This window comes from Mastacembelus armatus, chromosome 18 (genome assembly GCF_900324485.2).
Source record: "Mastacembelus armatus chromosome 18, fMasArm1.2, whole genome shotgun sequence".
In the NCBI taxonomy this organism is placed as follows: Eukaryota; Metazoa; Chordata; class Actinopteri; order Synbranchiformes; family Mastacembelidae; genus Mastacembelus; species Mastacembelus armatus.
Genome location: NC_046650.1, coordinates 19,567,684 through 19,585,807, shown reverse-complemented (window position 1 = coordinate 19,585,807; position 18,124 = coordinate 19,567,684). Strand labels below are relative to the sequence as shown.

At 43.0% G+C, this 18,124-nt stretch overlaps 2 protein-coding genes across 5 annotated transcripts; one reads left to right on the top strand and one right to left on the bottom strand.

Annotated features, from left to right (window-relative positions):
• The first annotated feature begins 426 nt into the window (after positions 1–426).
• On the top strand, positions 427–4,973 carry LOC113145851 (vascular cell adhesion protein 1-like). Of its 4 annotated transcripts, none has more exons than XM_026332998.1 (8): positions 427–512; positions 3,075–3,116; positions 3,189–3,449; positions 3,550–3,786; positions 3,975–4,052; positions 4,478–4,543; positions 4,747–4,791; positions 4,872–4,973. In XM_026332998.1, the coding sequence occupies exons 1-8, from the start codon at positions 458–460 to the stop codon at positions 4,877–4,879; spliced, it is 792 nt and encodes a 263-aa protein (XP_026188783.1). In that variant the 5' UTR covers positions 427–457; the 3' UTR covers positions 4,880–4,973. The 4 variants fall into 4 exon arrangements, with proteins under 4 accessions (XP_026188783.1, XP_026188758.1, XP_026188774.1 ...); XM_026332973.1 differs by having other exon boundaries at positions 3,861–4,052; XM_026332989.1 differs by having other exon boundaries at positions 433–512; positions 3,942–4,052.
• A 2,167-nt stretch (positions 4,974–7,140) lies between these two features.
• On the bottom strand, positions 7,141–14,386 carry LOC113145927 (high mobility group protein B2-like). Its single transcript, XM_026333085.2, has 5 exons — positions 14,245–14,386; positions 12,307–12,465; positions 9,922–10,073; positions 8,643–8,817; positions 7,141–8,112 (listed from the first exon to the last, which is right to left on the bottom strand). The coding sequence occupies exons 2-5, from the start codon at positions 12,454–12,456 to the stop codon at positions 7,987–7,989; spliced, it is 603 nt and encodes a 200-aa protein (XP_026188870.1). The 5' UTR covers positions 12,457–12,465; positions 14,245–14,386; the 3' UTR covers positions 7,141–7,986.
• Between the last annotated feature and the right edge of the window lie 3,738 nt (positions 14,387–18,124).

Genomic DNA, 18,124 nt, shown 5'->3' with positions numbered 1-18,124 from the left:
TTAAATAGTTTGTTAGTTGATTCAGTCACTGACGTGTTTAACTTCCTGTGTTATGATCATTTGAGTCTCTTTTAAAACTGAATTGAAAACCGTTTCATTCATAAAGGCCTTTAAATGATAAATAATTTGATCTGTGGTTTTATTGGTTTTACAAATATTGTATTGCATTTACCTTGTGTCTTTACCCTTTGTAGCACTCTGAGATTCTTATGAATGAAAAGTGCGTTAAAATAAAAATCTATTATTTCAGACGATAAAATATAAAATATAACATAGTGAACTTTATAAAACATGTAATATAAAACAGCCGACTGAGTTTAAATAACATTTTCTTCACTCAGGTAAATGTTGGTAAATGTTTTATTCTGAAGTCAAACTGCTCATGTGATGAAATCAGGGAACAAAGACAAACTGTTTCTGTTCCTGTCACTTCCTGTCAAAAGCAGAAGTCTGAGCAATGAAGAGTTTATCTGGATCTCTGCTGCTCGGTGAGTCCAACAGTTTCATTCCAGGTGTGACACCTGTCTACACTAAGTGTTTTCTGGATCATTGTTTAAACTTTAAACCAGTTTGTCCACATTAAACAGTTATTGCTAAGGGGGGTCCACAGGGTCACTGGGTAACTTAGTTTAGCGCAAAGACTGGAAACAAACACCAAAACCCTGAGGACTGGAAGGACGACATCTTTGACTTTTTCATCACTTTTAGTTTTCTGGTTTGTGATCTCTTGGTGGCAGCAGCTCCTTTGTTTGCTTTTTGCAAGTTTTGATGAGTTTTTACTAAATTATCATCTGTTAATCCAAGTCAAGTCCAGATCTATGCTTTCTCTCTGATAACGGATGAAAGTGGATGAGTTGGGATGTTCTAATTCTTGTGGAGAGACATATGGAGATTATGGAAACTGCATCAGAAAATATACGTTTCTGTGGCAACGGCATCTATACAAGAGTCTGCTTCTTGGTATAAAACCTGAAATCCCCCAAGACCTGAGGAGGCGCAGGAGGGGCTGTAGAGCAGGAGTGAAGCATCGAGAAAAACGTAGGAGATTTAAACCATTTCTCCCAAAAATTATTATGGGGAATGTGAGGTCACTTGGCAACAAAGTGGATGAACTTACAGCTGTATTTGTTAACTCCACATGGTCCAACCCTGGACATGTGACAGTGAAGGACTGCATCTGTACTCCAGACACTGAACTGTTGGTGGTTGGACTGAGACCATACTACCTGAAGGACTATAAGAAGTCACACACTGCTGTGGAAGGAGACTCAAAGTTTGCTAATGAACTGAACCTGTTCTGTAATAGATTTGACACCACCCCTGCTTCTTACTCTGATCCAGTGTCCTCACACACCATCCCTCCTCCCTACACCACCTTAGCTGATGCCTTGGGGTCTCTTCACATCCCCCCACCCAACATCTCTGCCAATGCTGCCTCCCCATTGCCCACTGATGCCATCTCCTCTATCAGCAGCCATACAACATTGAAGTATACCTCACCTCCAATAACTCCTCCCCTGCCCTCACCATCTGACTCCTCATCAACACAATACACAGGCCCAGTCTGTGCAACAGAACAGGTGAGGAAGGAACTAGCTAAACTAAAGGCCAACAAAGCAAAAGGACCAGATGAGATCAGTCCCAGAGTACTTAAGGTGTGTGCTGGACAGCTTGCAGAGGTTTTTCAGAAACTCTTTAACCTCTCTCTGAGGCTCAAAAAGGTGCCTAAGTTACGGAAAGCTTCCTGTATTGTCCCATTACCAAAAAGAACCCATCCCAGTACCCTTAGTGACTTCCGACCAGTATCGCTAACATCACATGTCATGAAAGTGTTTGAGAGACTGGTCCTGCAACACCTGAGGTCTGAATTTCTGGACCCCCTGCAGTTTGCATATCAAGAACACATCGGAGTGGAAGATGCCATCATCTTCTTAATGCACAGAGCATACTCCCATCTGGAGAGACAGGGCAGCACTGTGATAGTCATGTTCTTTGACTTTTCAAGTGCTTTCAACACTATTCAGCCCCACCTGCTCAGTGCAAAGATGCAGGATATGGAAGTTCCCGCAGACATGGTGGAGTGGATCACAGAGTACCTCACTGGGCGGCCACAGTTTGTTCGCTTAGATGGCTGCATATCTGATGTGGTGATGAGCAGCACCAGTGCACCTCAAAGAACTGTACTAGCACCATTCCTGTTTACAATCTACACCTCAGACTTCCGCTACAACTCAGGAACCTGTCACCTCCAAAAGTGCTCTGATGACTCTTCAATCATTGGATGCATCAACAATAATAACGATGAGGAATACAGACACTTGATAGAAAGCTTTGTTGATTGGTGTAACAACAACTGTCTAAAGCTCAATACCAAAGATACCAGAGAACTGGTGGTGGACTTTAGGGGGAACAGGAAGACCCCAGTCCCTGTCTCCATCCTTGGAGACAAAGTAGAGATTGTGGACTCCTATAAATACCTTGGAGTTCACATTAACAACAAACTGGACTGGTCAAACAATACAGAGGCACTCTTCAAGAAAGGACAGAGCAGACTGTTCTTCCTCAGGAGACTCTGTTCCTTTGGTGTGTGCAACAAGCTACTGAAGATGTTCTATCAGTCTGTAGTAGTGAGTGCACTGTTCTTTGCAGTTATGTGCTGGGGAGGTGGCATCAAGGCTGGTGAGGCCAACAGACTAAATAAGTTGATCAGGAAGGCAAAATCTGTTGTTGGACTGGAACTGGACAGTCTGGAGGCTGTGGCAGAGAGGAGGATGGTGGACAGAATAAACTCCATACTGGACAAGTTCAAGTTCATTCAGCCACAGACTAATTCCTCCTAAAACCAAGACTGAGAGATTCAGGAAGTCTTTTGTGTCCACGGCCATAAGACTCTATAATTCCTCAATATAAACAATAACACACAAACACACACACACACACACACACACACACACGGAAGCCCATTTAGACTAATGACCACGAAAAAAGGCAGAACAGTTTATAGGAACATCGAAACACAAACACTGACCTTGACTGACCTCTGACCTTCAGTGACCTCTGACCTCCTGTTGCAGGTGTGTCTGTGCTGTTGCTGTCTGAACTGACTGTTTCTGCAGGTAAGACCAACCAGAGACACTGAAACAATAACACAGATACATTTACTGACTGTCTGTCTGACTGTCCTCCAGTCTCTCTGGGTCTCAGTCCAAACCTTCAGCAGTTCTTCAGTGGAGACTCAGTGTCTCTGAGTTGTGTTGAAGATGGACAGACAGGTGGTGGATGGACAGTGAAGAGGACCAGAGGAAACCAGACTGAGGACTGTGGAGCAGCTGGTTCAGGCTCTGGTTCCTCCTGCATCTTGTCTTCAGTTTCTCCATCAGACTCTGGACTTTACTGGTGTGGAACCAGTTCTGGACTGAGCAGCGACTGGATCAACATCAGTGTCTCAGGTACAGAAACTTCCTGTTTGCTTCTGTCTGCTGCAACTTAACATGTATATGACTCTGGCCTGTTGCTGTAACTCTGTCTCTGTATGTCTCTGCTGTTCAGATGGTCCTTTTATTCTGGAGATCCCTGCACTTCCTGTGCTGACAGGAAGTGATGTCACTCTGTGCTGTAGAGCTAGAAATGCTTCCACAGTTGAAGCTGATTTACATAAAAATGGAGAGTTTGTTGCTGCTGGAGGAAACTTCACCATCAGGAAGGTCCAACAGTCTGATGAAGGTCTCTACTGGTGTCATATTGATCTGTCTGGATCATCTCCACAGAGCAGGCTGAGGGTCAAAGGTCAGGACTGTGGCATCACTTCCTGTTTATGAGCTGATAATAGACTGAACCAGCTTCTGCTGCTCTCTGTACAGATCCTCCCCCTACAACCTCTGATCCTCCCACTTCATCTTCATCATCATCATCATCATCATCAAACTCTGCTCCTCCTCCAGGTTCACAATCCTCCTCCTCTCTCTTCATCCCAGTCTCAGCAGCTTTGGGTTCTGTGGTTCTCCTGGTTCTGGTTGTGGTTCTGATGTTGCTGCTGTGGAGGAAACATAAAGGTATGAAATGTACTGGAACCAGTCGATGTCTGGTTTAGATACGGCAGATCTCTCAGATGGTCCTGGACCAGGTCTGGGACTGGCACAAGCAGGGACAGATCTTTACCACAGAATCTGGTTTCTATGTCACTGTGCATTAACATTTGGGAGCTGAAGTGTAAACTGGGTCACTTTGGTTAATGTTCAGGTTCTGGGTTACCTGGTCCACATCAGGTGCATTTACTTTCTATTGCAGCAAGTGTGACAGATAGAACCTTTCAAATTAAAGTTTGATTTATATGAGCTGTAAAAATACATCGTTACTAAAACCTGCACCTGAACTGAGCAGAACCAGAACCAGTTCTCAGGTTCTGACTTTAAGGTCAGTTTGGACATGAAGTTTAAGAATCCATTCAATCGATCTATTAATCAGTCCTGTCTCTCAGGTCCTGATGAGGTCACTTACAGTCATGTGATCATAAGAGGTCAGAGGTCAGCTGGGGAGACACCTGGTAACTATGACAACCACACACACATTTTTTTCAATGTTGGCTTTTATTTTGAAGCTTCTATCTTTTCTTTCCTCTGGACGATGTAACATGTGACCTCAGTACATACTGACTATACTACGATACTATACCAGTACTACCAGTACTACTGCTGACAATACTAAGCACTACCAAAATAAGAGTCTAACACTACGGTTATGTTGCAGCTCAGTCATCTGAACCAGACGTGGTTTATTCCTCTGTGAGATCAGGTAACACACACACACACACACACACAGTTACCATGGTAACACAAAGTAACACCATGCTTTTATTTTGTTGGTCCAAACAGGAAACTGAAGACACTGGTCTCCAGTCAGATTCATCCGTCTGTTCTGAAGCTGCTTCATGTTTACTCTAATAAACAAAGATAAAACAGTCGGACTTCAGTCCACACTGTCATCAGTTTGATGTCAAGGAAACTGATTAAAGGCTCAGTCCGCTCATTTTACTGATTTAAAAACAGCTGGACAGTCTGTGGAGACAGAAACAGGTCCAGGTTATAGGACTAGAAACCCAGAAACACACTGAGTGGATGTTACAGTCAGGTTCATATTTATTGGTACAATAAGAAGCTTTTTCCCATCTGGCCTCTGTCCACCACAGTGAGTTGGACATGAGACACTCAGGATGTAGGAGAAGACTTTCAGCTTTAAGTCGAGAGGTTTGACATGAACCATTTAGGAATCACAGCCATTTTACACACCAGCCTTATGTTTTTTGGACACATGGCTGACACAAAGTTTCATGGCCCAGTATGACCTGTTCCCTCATCAGTCCAGGACAGATCAGGCCAACTAAAAGTCTGGAGTTGGTTCTGGTGTTACATTGGCAGAGAACACTTGAAAAAGCCCAAACAGGTTCTGGACTAAGGTTCTTTGGACTGATGAAACCCAGATTAATCAGAATAATGAAAAAGAAAGGAGCAGCTCATGTCCAACATGGATGTGTATGAGTGCCAACAGAACCGGGTCACTGGTGGTTTATTGAGGACCTCACTGTGGATTAAAGCAGCAGAATGGATCCAAAAGTGTACTGGGCTGGACTCTCTGCTCAAATCCAACCACACCTGTAAAACCGATATCATGCTGCAGTGCTAATGACCCAAAACAAAAAGGACAAGTCCTGGGGAAGTCCAGACCCGATCCCATAGAGCTTTTCACTGACTGGAGCCAAAAAGATCCACAATCAACCTGATGAAGACCATAAACCTCATATTTGAGTCACTTTGTCCCATCATTGATGAGCCACCTAAAATAAGTGTGTGTATAAAACGACTAGTTCCTAAATGGATCATGTCACTTTTGTTAAACACTTGAACTAAAGCTGAAAGTCTCACGTCTGTGGTGGTGGACAGAGGCCAAAGGGCAAAAAGCTTCTCATTGTCCCAATAAACACAGACTTGATCGTATTTACCTGAGGCTCTAGGATGAAATTAACCAGATGCATTGTGGGACCTTCAGTGCCAATGTTTGACCCAGGAATCTCCATCACAGGCTAAAGTGCAAAAAAAAACAAAAACCAAACCAACTGGGCAGAAAACCCATCCAGTGATTGTAGAAGAACCTGGTTTAGTTTAGTTTAATAAGATGCTGAACATCAATGACAAACAAATGTTTATACATGTTTAGTCTGTGTAACATCTTTAAGTGTCAGACTGAAGAACTTCTCACTTTTTAATACACTGGAAGAAACCAAAACTATCTTCAGACAGATGTGGAGTCTTAAAGCCAAACACATTATTATTAGTGCAGCCCACAGCTGTAATGTCAGTCTGTTACTGTCCTGAGGACCTAAAGGAGGACAGTCTCCTTCAGAACAAATCAGACCCTGGATTTAGTCTGAGTAGGAATCACTTTTTAGTGGGCAAAATTTCCGTGATGCTATTTTTATTTATACTTTCAGAAGTAAAAACAATTTAACATCCTTAAAATAAGAGCTCAGGTCTATCTCCACTAAACTGAGCAGAGACGTCCTACATGGTCAGGAGTCGTCAGGAGAAGAGACACTGAACACAGAGCTCATTAAAACGTACTGGAACATTTGCTGTGACAGATCTTGTGCAGTCGCTCCATCAACAAACAGATCACACAGTCTCAGCAGAAACTAAGATCATTGCTACTGTTTTTTTTTTTAAGAAACAGATGCAGCTTTGGATCAGTGATGATTTGGTTCGTCACAGGTGACAGTGTCGGCAATAAACTAAACTTGGCTGCTCTTTTAGCACAACAGATCATGTGCAGATTTATACGTTTCTTCACCAAACATTAAGAAATAAGATGAAATTCACGTGCACTGTTGGTTTATCTGGAGTTCTGGCATCATCGATGGCACACAGTTTAAAATAGTGAGCACTGATGAGGATCTGAAACCATCATCAGGGTGCAGGAGGTTCTGTGGGTTACTGTGAAGTCCTAAGGTAAGTTTCAATATGATTCCCAGTAGAGATGCTGTGACACCTGATTAATACTGGCCCAGACACAACAGGATCAGCAGAGTCCAGGTTTGGGTGAGGACCTAAAGGAGGACAGTCTCTGTCAGAAGAACAAAACAGACTCAGGTGGTTTTTCCCTCAGTTTTATTATAAAAGCTGAAGTTTCTACTCTGACAGTGAACAAGGAACAGAAAAACTCCTTTAAACCTCCAGTAAGAAAATAAAAAACAACATGAAGAGCAGGAGGAGGGGCTGGGGTTTCCATGGTGACACAGGTGAGGTGGGTATGGGGGTAACCATGGTAACAGTGGGGGTTTACTATCCTCTGGTGTCAGACAGTTTAACCTCTGACCTCACTCTCTCACACACACACGCACACGGACAAACAAACAAACAAACACACACACACACACTCTCCACTTTCCTGTGTGTGTGTTTCAGGGCGACCTGTCAGGTGAACATCAGCACTAACATATTGCTGATCAGTCTAATCAATAAGTACAGGTTCATTAATAATCAGCAGTGAGAGCAGACTCCTCCCTCAGCCTCCACCTGCAGCTCAGTGTGACGTCCTCACATTTAAGGACCTAAAATCTTTGTTTACTGATCAGTTTGTAAACAAAGATGGAGCCTGTTTTATCTCTGACTCAAACTGGAGTTTACATCACTGTTACCATGGAGACTGAAAACAGCAGCAGCTGATTGGCTGGCAGCTGGATTCCCTGATGTAATTCGAGCTGACCTTCACCCTCACCTGTCTGTCTTCTTCTCTCCCTTGAACAGGACGCAGCAGGAAGTCTCAGGACCCAGCTGTCGTCTCTATGGCAACACTTACAGGTGGAGCATTATTGTACCCCTGTCCAATCAGCTGTCAGACCCTGACCTTCACTGTCCACCCTCTGAAACACACACACCTACCTCTCTCTCTCACACACACTCAGTCTCTCTCTCATCCAGCGGCAGCTCTTCGTCTCTACTCGTCATCCTCCTCCTCCTCGTCTTCATCCTCCCCCTCGTCGTCGTCCTCTTCGTCTCCTCCCTGAGCTGAAGAGCCGGGGTTCCTGGCGTACGTGCCGCCGCCGCGATACGCCACCATGTCCTGAGGGAAGGAAGGAAGCAGTTTAATGTTCTGCGTCCTCTGCAGATGGGACAGGTGTCCGTCTCCCAGTCTGCACCAGTTTCTGCACCCAGTCAATTAATTAAAAACCAGTTTCCAGCTTGTCCCAGTCTGTAAACTTTATACTGGAACATCAGGCTCTTTCAAATTCAGGTTTTGGTTAAAAGCTTTAAAAAATAAAACCTTAAAAACTCAGGAGTAAAAACTCTGGGACAAACTGAGGAACTGCCTCATTTTTATTAATATGAAAGTCCAGACGACAGAAAAAAGAAAAAATGTTAGTAATGATCAATAAATCTGCTTCTTTCACTGCCCAGAAATTTATCACAGAAAACTAAACCAGAGTTAAAACTGAGCCAGGGGGTTTTTCCTCAGCATCTAGGTTCTGTTGACATTTGTCTATAAACTGTTGGAGACGTCCAGTGAAAAACAAAGGCCTCAAACCTTTTCACACGTTTCTACCTGCTGCTGTTTACAGACTGTAACGTCCTGTGACTGGTTTCTGTCCTCACCCGGTCGTATTTCTCCCGTAGCTTCTGGGCCTTCTCTTCGTACGGCTGTTTCTCAGACTGGGACAGTTTGCTCCACATCTCTCCCAGTTTCTTGGCACAGTCTCCTATGGACAGACCCGGATACTGCTGCTTCACGCTGGGACGGTACTCGCTGCAGAACACGAAGAACGCAGACCTGCAGGTCGAGAGAACCAGTCAGTACAGGATGTAGCTGCTCATTTTTAACAAGGCAGCTCTGACAACAGGACAAACACCAAAACATGGCAGATGACTTGTCAGTGGAAACCAGTAACACCAGTTTAAACCAATACAGGTTTTCTTGTGGCTGATACTGGTTTTAGAAATCAGAGCATCAGATCCTGATAATTTTTGGCCAATATATTGGGCCGACTATCTTTGACTGGGTCTTCACAGTTTCTGTCTGAAGGTCAGGGGGAGTCTTTGAGTTTTAGGAGCTCAGCTCCTCAGCAGTGATAACGAGTCACAGTATTAATGACCAGTTTGACCAGTTCACAGTCAGTGATCTAACTTTTCATTTACCTGTGGTTTTATTTTCCACCACGACATCCACTACCTTCTATGTTGCTGTTATGTTCATGGTGTTTACACAGAAATTTAACACATTTGCAAAATTTAACAGTTAATATTTATCTTTTTTTTTTTTTTTTTTTAGATAAAATTTAGACTCACTCCTAAAAAGGCTCCAAAATCCTTCCTGCTAAATGTAACATCAAAATGCCAATAATCAGCCTGATCAATCAGTTTAATCAGTCGACCTCTAGGTTCAACTGTGTCTGCAGAACAAACACAGTAAATAAAATAACAGCAGGTTTGTGTTTCTGTACATGAGGCTCAGTGTTCACTCCACACTGGTGTTAAACTGGTTTACAGTCAGTGGTGAATTCACACTGATAAAGAGACCAGAGGTTTACACAGACCATAATGAGGCCAAACACAGACGACCTGATTAACACTGAAGAAAACATTTCACCTCAACATCCCCTGAGCACAAAACATCAGTCAAAAGATCATGTGCATCAGTTTATATGACACTTTCCTTTAATCATGACCTGAAGGAGGAAACTGGTTCATTTAAGGTTTTCAGGCAACAGCCTGAACCAAAGCCTAAACCTTCATGTAAGAGACTGAGTCTCAGTCCACATCAGACCTGAGATTTACACTCAGACACCACCTGGGATCACAGGTAACCCAGTTCAGCCAGGTGCTGTTTAAACTAGAGTGGTCAGGTTCAGCAGGTTTAGTGAGTTCCACAACTTACGGGGGTCTTTTGGGAGCGTTGGGATCTTTCCTCTTGCGGCCCCTCTTTCCAAAGCCTTTGGGTGGAACGTAGTCCCTCATCTCCCTGTTGTAGCGCACTTTGTCGGCTTTGGCCATGTCCTCGAAACACTTCTTGTCACTGGGAGACAGAGCCTGGAACCACACACACACACACACACACTATGTCAGATGTACAAATGGACACTGATCTGAGGTCAGTTAATGATGGTCTCTGTTCCACAAACTGTCAAATACAAACAACAAACCACAGTCAATGTCACATATAGTTGGACTTCAACCTGCAGAAGAACAGTCCAAGTTTGAGAACAGTTTCCATATAGTTTAGAACTTAAAGATCAGTTTTCTTCTCAGCACTACAGACTTTTTTAAATCAGGACTGTTGTCATAGTTTAACAGACTAAATGACTCGACTGTACCATCAGTTGATGTGAGGAGGATATTTAAGTGTTTTTGTGACAGATGTTCAGTTTAATGTGACAGAAAACAGAGAAGAAGAAAAATCAGTGTCATCAAAACCCTTTTAATATTTTAATTTATGATGAATGTAGCTTTGGTTTGGTGACTGGTTCTGGTCTCACTAAGAGCCTGACACCGACTGGTTGTTTCTGTTGAACAGTGAAACGGTAACAGACGATGACGCTCTGCTGCCTCCTACTGACACAAATATAAAACGTCCATGTTCACCTGAGCTGATGCTCACAGCAGGTGCATGTTTCAGAAATGAACAGTGATTATTTCACATCAGTAAAAGTTTCTCTAAATGTGACCAGAGCTTCAAATCCCACTGGGACATAGTGCAGCTGGACTCAGTTTGACTGGTTCCATAAATCAAAGTCTGTCCCACAGGATAAACTCTCATGTTGGAGAGTCTCGGTAGACAAAACATCTGAAACACCTTTATAATGCAATGCACCACTGAACATAGGCTGCAACCAACCAGTCAGGTGAACACCAGGATGAATTTTATATAAAGGAGTCCACATCAGGACTGTTAGAGACTAGGGATGGGAATCAAGACCCTGTTCCAGGTTAGAACCACTTCCAAAATTTTGTTCACTTTGTTAGTTCATGGTGAAGAGAAGTTCTCCGAAGCATGGATAAATTTCACAAAGAAATATGACAGCAGAGCTATTTAGTGTAAAAGATTAATAAATGAATAAAATCAGACCTGCACCTGCAGCATGTTGACAAATCTTTTGATGCAACAAATACATGAAAGTCACCACTTCCCAACTGAACAGCCCGTCTGTTACGGAGGGTAAAGGTCCTGTGTTAACAACATCAGTGCCATAGCAGCTCAGCAGATCTTTATTTGACTAAAATATTCTCTCTTTCCATCTATTTTAGAAACTGACACTCTTACTGCACATCAGCATGTGGTGTATTGTTTAGTATTTGTGTCTACACTGGGCACACACTGTAAACACTACAGAGCAGAAACACCTGGGACAAGGTAAACTACAACAGAACAATATTGTCACCTATGGGTTCAGGGATGGGTGTTAGGTAGAGGGTCCAAATGATTAAAAGCAGAAACATACAGAATTACATCATATAATCCAAGGTAAAACTAATTAAACAAACTAGTAAAAAAATAAATTAAAAGAGCTGTAAGTTCAGTGGGACTGATATAATAAATCATAGATTCTATTTTAACAGTGTTTACTTGATGTATTTTTCTATTTTAGTGGAATATTGTTATAACAGCTGCATTGATGCAAAAAAAAAAAAAAACAAGTAGGTCAAGTATTTTTTAAAACACGAAACTGATCAGAACAGATAATGATATTGATTTGATATAATTATGATTTGATATAAATAAAATCATATCAATTCCCATACAGATCAGAGGGCCCAGTGAAGTCTGATGTATATTCCCACATTTAGATCTAAACCAGGTCCTGTATCCACTGTTTTACTGCCCAAACACTCACTACAACACCAACCCAGCATTACTGAGGACGAACCAATGAGCTTGGAGCCGGGAAGCACAGACAGGAAGTCAGAAACACCGTTGATTTGGTTCTAAATGTAAGATTTGATTTTCTGAAAACCCTTTCACTCACTCTAGGCATGTTTTAACAGAAACAAAATACTTTTTCTCAGGAAACTCAGTAGTACGTTAGTCTGTCTTCATCTTTTCAGCTGATCCAAAACAGCACTAGAACTAGATCTAGTACTAATAACATAGAAGAGGGAGTTTGAATTATTAGCAGTACGGTAACCTCAACATTGCCCTGTTCTACTCAAAGACTGGAACAAACTTCTCTGTCAGCTTGAGACTCACTTTCCAGTGAAACCTCTCTGAACAAACAGTACTCTCTGTCTGCTTGACTCTCCACCTGTATTTCTCTCTCCCTCCTACCTTCCATCTCTCTGAGCATTTCTTGGAGAACTCTGCAAAGTTGACCGACTGCTCAGGGTTTTTCTTCCGGTGCTCCTCTCGACACGTCTGGACAAAGAAGGCGTAGGCCGACGTCTTCCCCTTCGGCTTGTTGACGTCCTTACGCATCATAGTGGCGGTCTGATAGAAAGGAGGCAGAGAGACAGATACGGGTAAAAAGTGAAGGGAAACATTGGTTAGTTGGTAAAAAGCTGGTCAATGAGCTGATTTGCAGTTTGAGAACATTATTAATTTCATGACATTGCTCATATTTTGAAGCATTTCAGTCGACACAGCACAACTTTGTAATAACAAACATGTTAAATGTGGTTACTATTGTGACCAAACATATAGTCAACAGCCTGGTTAAACAAACATATTATTATAAACAACTGTTTAGTTGTCTATTATTTATAAGATTTTTATTTCAGAATCAGGTGGAAGGAATGTGACTTCAAATGTCCAGATATTTAGCTGAGAAAAATCAGGACTGAACATTTGCAGCCAGAGAATAATTCAATAATATGACAGATCAGGTGTTATTAATAACTGTTGTATATAATTGAGTTGAGGGTTAGACGATCCATTATGTTGTCAATTTAAAATATATTATTCAAAAATATTAATAAATGCTCATCACAATTATCCTAATTAAAACAGGCGTTCACATGTCCTCCTGTCCTGTCTGACCTGCAGAGTAAAATATTATCAGATGTCAAAGAAAAGCAGAAAATCTGCACAATGAAGAACCAGAAAGACAAGACTGGAAAATTGTAATAAACATATTGATTAGCTGAAAATAATGAAGATTGTGAATTAAAGAATGAGTCATATTTGAACTTGACACCACATCAAATCAAACAATGAAATATTTTAAATTTGTAAAAGCAGCATCATTTTATTTTCATTAGATTCAAATCAAAAAGTGCTTCATTGGTGATTGAAGAGAGAAACTAAACACATTTTTGTGGAATGACCCTTTAACCTGTAAAATATTAAAAAATGTTTTATTATAATCAGGGACACTAAGCTCCTCCATCCTCCACTAAAGTTTCCCGTTAATCGTGATTTACCGGGGAAACACCGGCTCATCAGTCCAACCGGGGCTGATTGTGGTAACAAAGAAGAGGGGATCCATTTTATCCACCGGGGGCTGGGAGGCCCTCACACCCGGGATGGACCCTCTCTGCCCGGTACAATACTGGGACATCCCCTGGAGCTCGGTTCCTCCTCTCCTGCTGTGGCTGGAGGTGTGTGAGCCGCAGAGATGAAGTGGACCCGGGGCCGAGTCCCGTACGAAGACCGGCCGCTGCGGTTAGCCTAGCCGTGCTAACGGGCTAGCTCCGCCAGAACAATGGGCCACCATTTCTTCCCGCCCTCTGCGGAGCTAGCCGCGCCATCCCCCCGCTAGCAGCAGCAGCTACCGGGCTAACAGACATTTAAACCGCAGGACGCCAGAGACCCCGGTATGAACCCCCGTTAATCCGTTTTACCTTTAACCACAGCGCCGGTTTTATACCGAACTGGCGCGCCTGCAATGGAAATATGGAGCCCGCATAACAGCTACGCATTTTCAACGAAGGCTCCGTCTATGCTCCGGAGAGGTCAACGTTGTATGGACGGGACCAGACTATTTGCTGGCGTTCATGCTCCAAAATGGGCGTTTCGTGTTTACAGTCGAGTCTCGAAAGGCCCCGAGTGCGGACACACAAAGGCCAGAAACACAAACAAATCACACACCCGCCACCTCGTTACCGTCAAAGCGGCCATTTTATTCCTGTTTTCGGCCTCTTTCACGGACCTTTTATCGCACAGTCCCACTTGTCACAGAAAAACCAGCCCAGTCAAGACCAGCTCATTTCCAGAGAAATACCACAGCGCTACCCTGAGTCCAGCCCTGAGAGGACGGAAGGTACTCACTGGTAGGAGGCCCAGACACAGGCTGGAGCAGACTCTGGACCGGGCTCGGGTTCTCGGGTTCTTGTTGTTGTTTGGTGGCGAAGCAGCGACTGCAGCCGTTGGTTCACTTTCAAACTGGGTCGAGCTCGAGCTTGGCCCCGCCCCCCAGAGACGCCCCGTTGGTCGTTCCTATACAGAGGGCGGGAATACGGCCCGCCAACCTGGGCGGGGCGCGTCTCCATACTCGCCTGTGATTGGCTCACAGGACCGCATGTCAAAGATCTTTGCTTACGCGGCTCCACCCACTGAAGAACGTCAGCAGGGCGGGAATTCTACACTGACAACAGGGTGGGGCTACTGTGTGTTTCTGCCTCTGATTGGTCAGAAGTAACGCATGTCAAGTCAGCCGGCCAATCAGAGAGGAATTGGAGTAGTGACCGCAGAGAAGCAGCGCCATGGATGAAGATAAACTGTAGTTTATTTATCTATTATCGAGACATTTTTATGTTTCATTTGGAACATTAAGTGGCATCAAGTTTAAAACTACAGTGATAGTTGGGATAGTTGTGCACTTGTTCACTCTGAGGCTGGGGAAAGTACCACAACTGTGGAAGGCATCCTGTGTGGCACCAGTTCCAAAGACACAGCACCCAAAGGACCTCAGCAGCTACAGGCCAGTGGCATTGACATCACACCTGATGAAGACACTGGAGAGGCTGGTCCTAGTCCATCTCAGCCCTCTGCTGAGCTCATCTTCCTTTCAACTTGTCTACCAGCCTGTCATAGGGGTGGATGACGCCCTCATCTACATCCTATACAGAGTCTGGATCATGTTCTCTGACTTCTCCAGTCAACACCAGACAGCCAAGACTTCTTTGGGACAATCTGGACCACATGGGGGTGGACCTCCATTAATCAGACTAGACTACCTCACCAGCTGTCCACAGTACATGAGGGCACAGGGCTGGGTGTCTGACATGGTAGCCTGTAGTACAGGGGCCCCACAGGGACCAGTTTTGACTGGTGCCTGTGTGACCGGTGGGTTTCTGCGTTGTGTTGAAGTGAGGATGGTGACACTAGGATCATGTTTAGAGACGATCTCCATTTATTTCCTGACAATAAAAAGAAAAAAAAGAAAAACCTCCAAGTAACTATTCTTCCCGCTCCAGCTCCTACACAAATAAATATAAACAGACAGGACGGGAGTTAGCACCATAGCTTTTAAGCTAGCAACACCCGTCTATTAAAAGTAGCTTTATAAGCGCTCATGTGCCAACACATTCATATGAACAGATAGTAACAACCATAATGATGGTGAGGATGATCTAAAATAAATGCAAAACAATAAGAAACAACACGATTTCATTACGATGTTAATTGAACTGAGAAAATGGCACCCATCTCTCCCACAGGAGAATTGTACAAAAAGGGAGAGGGGAAGTGAGCGCCCAGAATTTATAGGAGGCAAGGCAAGTTTATTTAAAATTCAAGTCTGAGTCCATGATTCCCCCTAGATTTCTAGCTTGATTTTTAAATTTTAGAGAAAGAGACTCGAGGTGACTGCTGAGACTTTCTCTTTGTTTCTGAGGCCCAAAGATGATTATTTCAGTCTTGTCACTGTTTATTTGGAGAGAGTTGTTTTTCATCCACACAGTGATCTGTTCAATACAGCTGCACAGTGAGTCGACTGGTCCATGTTCACCAGCTGTGAGTGAAATGTAAATCTGAGTGTCATCTGCCTAGTTATGGTAGGACACATTATTGCTGCGTATTAACCATTTGATCTGAGACACAGTTACCAACAATGAAATACTTCCTGTCTTCAAGATAGGATTTAAACCATTTAAGGGCAGTACCAGAGATGCCTATCCAGTCCTCTAACCTTTGTAACAGGATCACATGGTCCACTGTGTCAAACACAGCACTTAGATCCAGCAGTGCTAAGACAGAGACTCTGCCAGCGTCAGTGTTCAGATGAATGTCATTTGTCACCTTGATGAGGGCAGCCTCAGTGCTGTGATGGGGCCAAAAACCTGACTGAAAATCATCAAAGCAGTTGTTTAGCATGAGAAAGTCAGTAAGTTGTTGGTAAACAACTTTTTCAATGATTTTGCCTAAAAACGGCAGGTTTGATATGGGCTGGTAGTTGTTCAGTACCATGGCATCGAGACTGCTCTTCTTCAGGAGAGGCTTGATGACAGCAATTTTCAAAGCCCTTGGAAATGTTCCTGACTGTAATGAGTTATTAACTAATTGAGTGAGTTGTGGTAACAAACTGCTTAGTACTGATTTCAGAAACTTAGTGGGTAAAACATCAAGGCAACAGGTGGATGAACTCAGACTTGAGATGATGTCTTCATCTCTTTATGTCATTTACAGGTGTAAAGTGTGTCAGCATCTCCTGGATGGCTGCAGAGGTGGTATCTGCCTTGTGCAATTTATTGTTTGTTTAATACCCTGAATATTGTCATTAAAAAATTATTCAAATTCATTACATTTAGATGTTACATTTAGTTTACTCACTGTAGCAAACAGGACACGTGAGTTGTTACTGCTGTTGTTGATGATTTCAGAAAAATACATTTCTCTCTTTCTACGTAGAGTTTCATTGAACACACACAACATCTGCTTATAAATGTCATAATGAACCTGGAGCTTTGATTTACGCCATCTTCTTTCGGCCTTCCAGCACTCCCTTTTCTGTGCCCTGACCGAGTCATCATTTCTCCACGGTGGCTTTTGCCTGTTCCTGATTAATTTATCCTTAACAGGAGCAATCACATCTATGACATTTAGAACACTTGAAGTATATGAAGTCAACAAATCTTCAACATGAGAGAAAGTGATATTTTCAAACCTAATCATCTCCATGAACAGTTTCCTGGTGTTATCATTTATGTGTCTTTTCTGAACAAGTGTAGGTCCAGTTGCATCTTTGGGAATTATGGACAAATCAAAAAAGACACAAAAATGGTCAGACATCAATCACAGTGATATTAGAAGCGTTAACACCCTTAGTAATGACAAGGTCCAGAGTGTGACCTCTGGTATGGGTCGGCTCCCTAACGTGCTGACTAAGGCCATACGTTTCAAGGACGGCAGAAAGTTCTTTGGCATATCTGTCACAGGCCTTATCCATGTGAACATTAAAATCACCTGTAATAACCAGACAGTCAAACTCTGTGAAGACGACTGAAAGCATCTCAGTAAATTCATCAATAAAATTTTGACAGCATTGGGGAGGTTTGTAGAGGATGATAAAAAGTACAGAGGGAGATAATTTTTGCTCCATTTTAAAAGATACATACTCAAATGATAAGAACTCCCCAAATGACAGCCTGTGGGGAACCATATTATCCCTAAACAAGGCACAGACGCCACCACCCTTTTTGTTTTCTCCTGTTTCTGATAGAAATGTAAAATTAGGTGGGGTGGATTCAATAAGAACTGCATTTGCTGTCCTGCTATCTAACCATGTTTCTGTTAAAAACATAAAATCAAGATTGTAAGAGGAGATAAAATTATTGATTAAAAATGATTTGTTACATAGAGATCTGACATTGAGCACTGCAACTTTCAAATTAGTTTGAGTAGGACCTGAAACTGTCTGTCTGCAAGGGATTTGAATTAGATTCCTCTGATTGGACAGTCTGTCTCTCTTTTAGCCACTCTGCGTGTTTTGACTGGAGCTATAGCACTAGGGGAGAGTGTTCTCTCCCTGGGCCTCAGGTCGATAAGTGGTTTATTATGGCTATAAGTCCTAGAACAGCAGAGGCCCTGGGTGTCCTAGTTACTGATAGCAGCATTGATGCTAGTCAGGATCTTTGGAGGGGTACCACAGAAGCAGAAATTAATGAGGAGGGGCTTTGAACTCAAACTTTATCAACAAAAACAACAGGTT

What these genes read in the sequence shown, in the direction of transcription:
- LOC113145851 (XM_026332973.1), top strand. Translation starts at nt 458, where the DNA reads ATGAAGAGTTTATCTGGATCTCTGCTGCTCGGTGAGTCCAACAGTTTC. An exon ending in GAGCAGGCTGAGGGTCAAAG is followed by an intron (nt 3,787 to 3,860) that starts GTCAGGACTGTG and finishes CTCTCTGTACAG; the next exon opens with ATCCTCCCCCTACAACCTCT. An exon ending in GTCAGCTGGGGAGACACCTG is followed by an intron (nt 4,544 to 4,746) that starts GTAACTATGACA and finishes GTTATGTTGCAG; the next exon opens with CTCAGTCATCTGAACCAGAC.
- LOC113145927 (XM_026333085.2), bottom strand. Translation starts at nt 12,456, where the DNA reads ATGATGCGTAAGGACGTCAACAAGCCGAAGGGGAAGACGTCGGCCTAC. An exon ending in AACGCTCCCAAAAGACCCCC is followed by an intron (nt 8,818 to 9,921) that starts GTAAGTTGTGGA and finishes CTCGACCTGCAG; the next exon opens with GTCTGCGTTCTTCGTGTTCT. An exon ending in TACGGGAGAAATACGACCGG is followed by an intron (nt 8,113 to 8,642) that starts GTGAGGACAGAA and finishes TCCTTCCCTCAG; the next exon opens with GACATGGTGGCGTATCGCGG.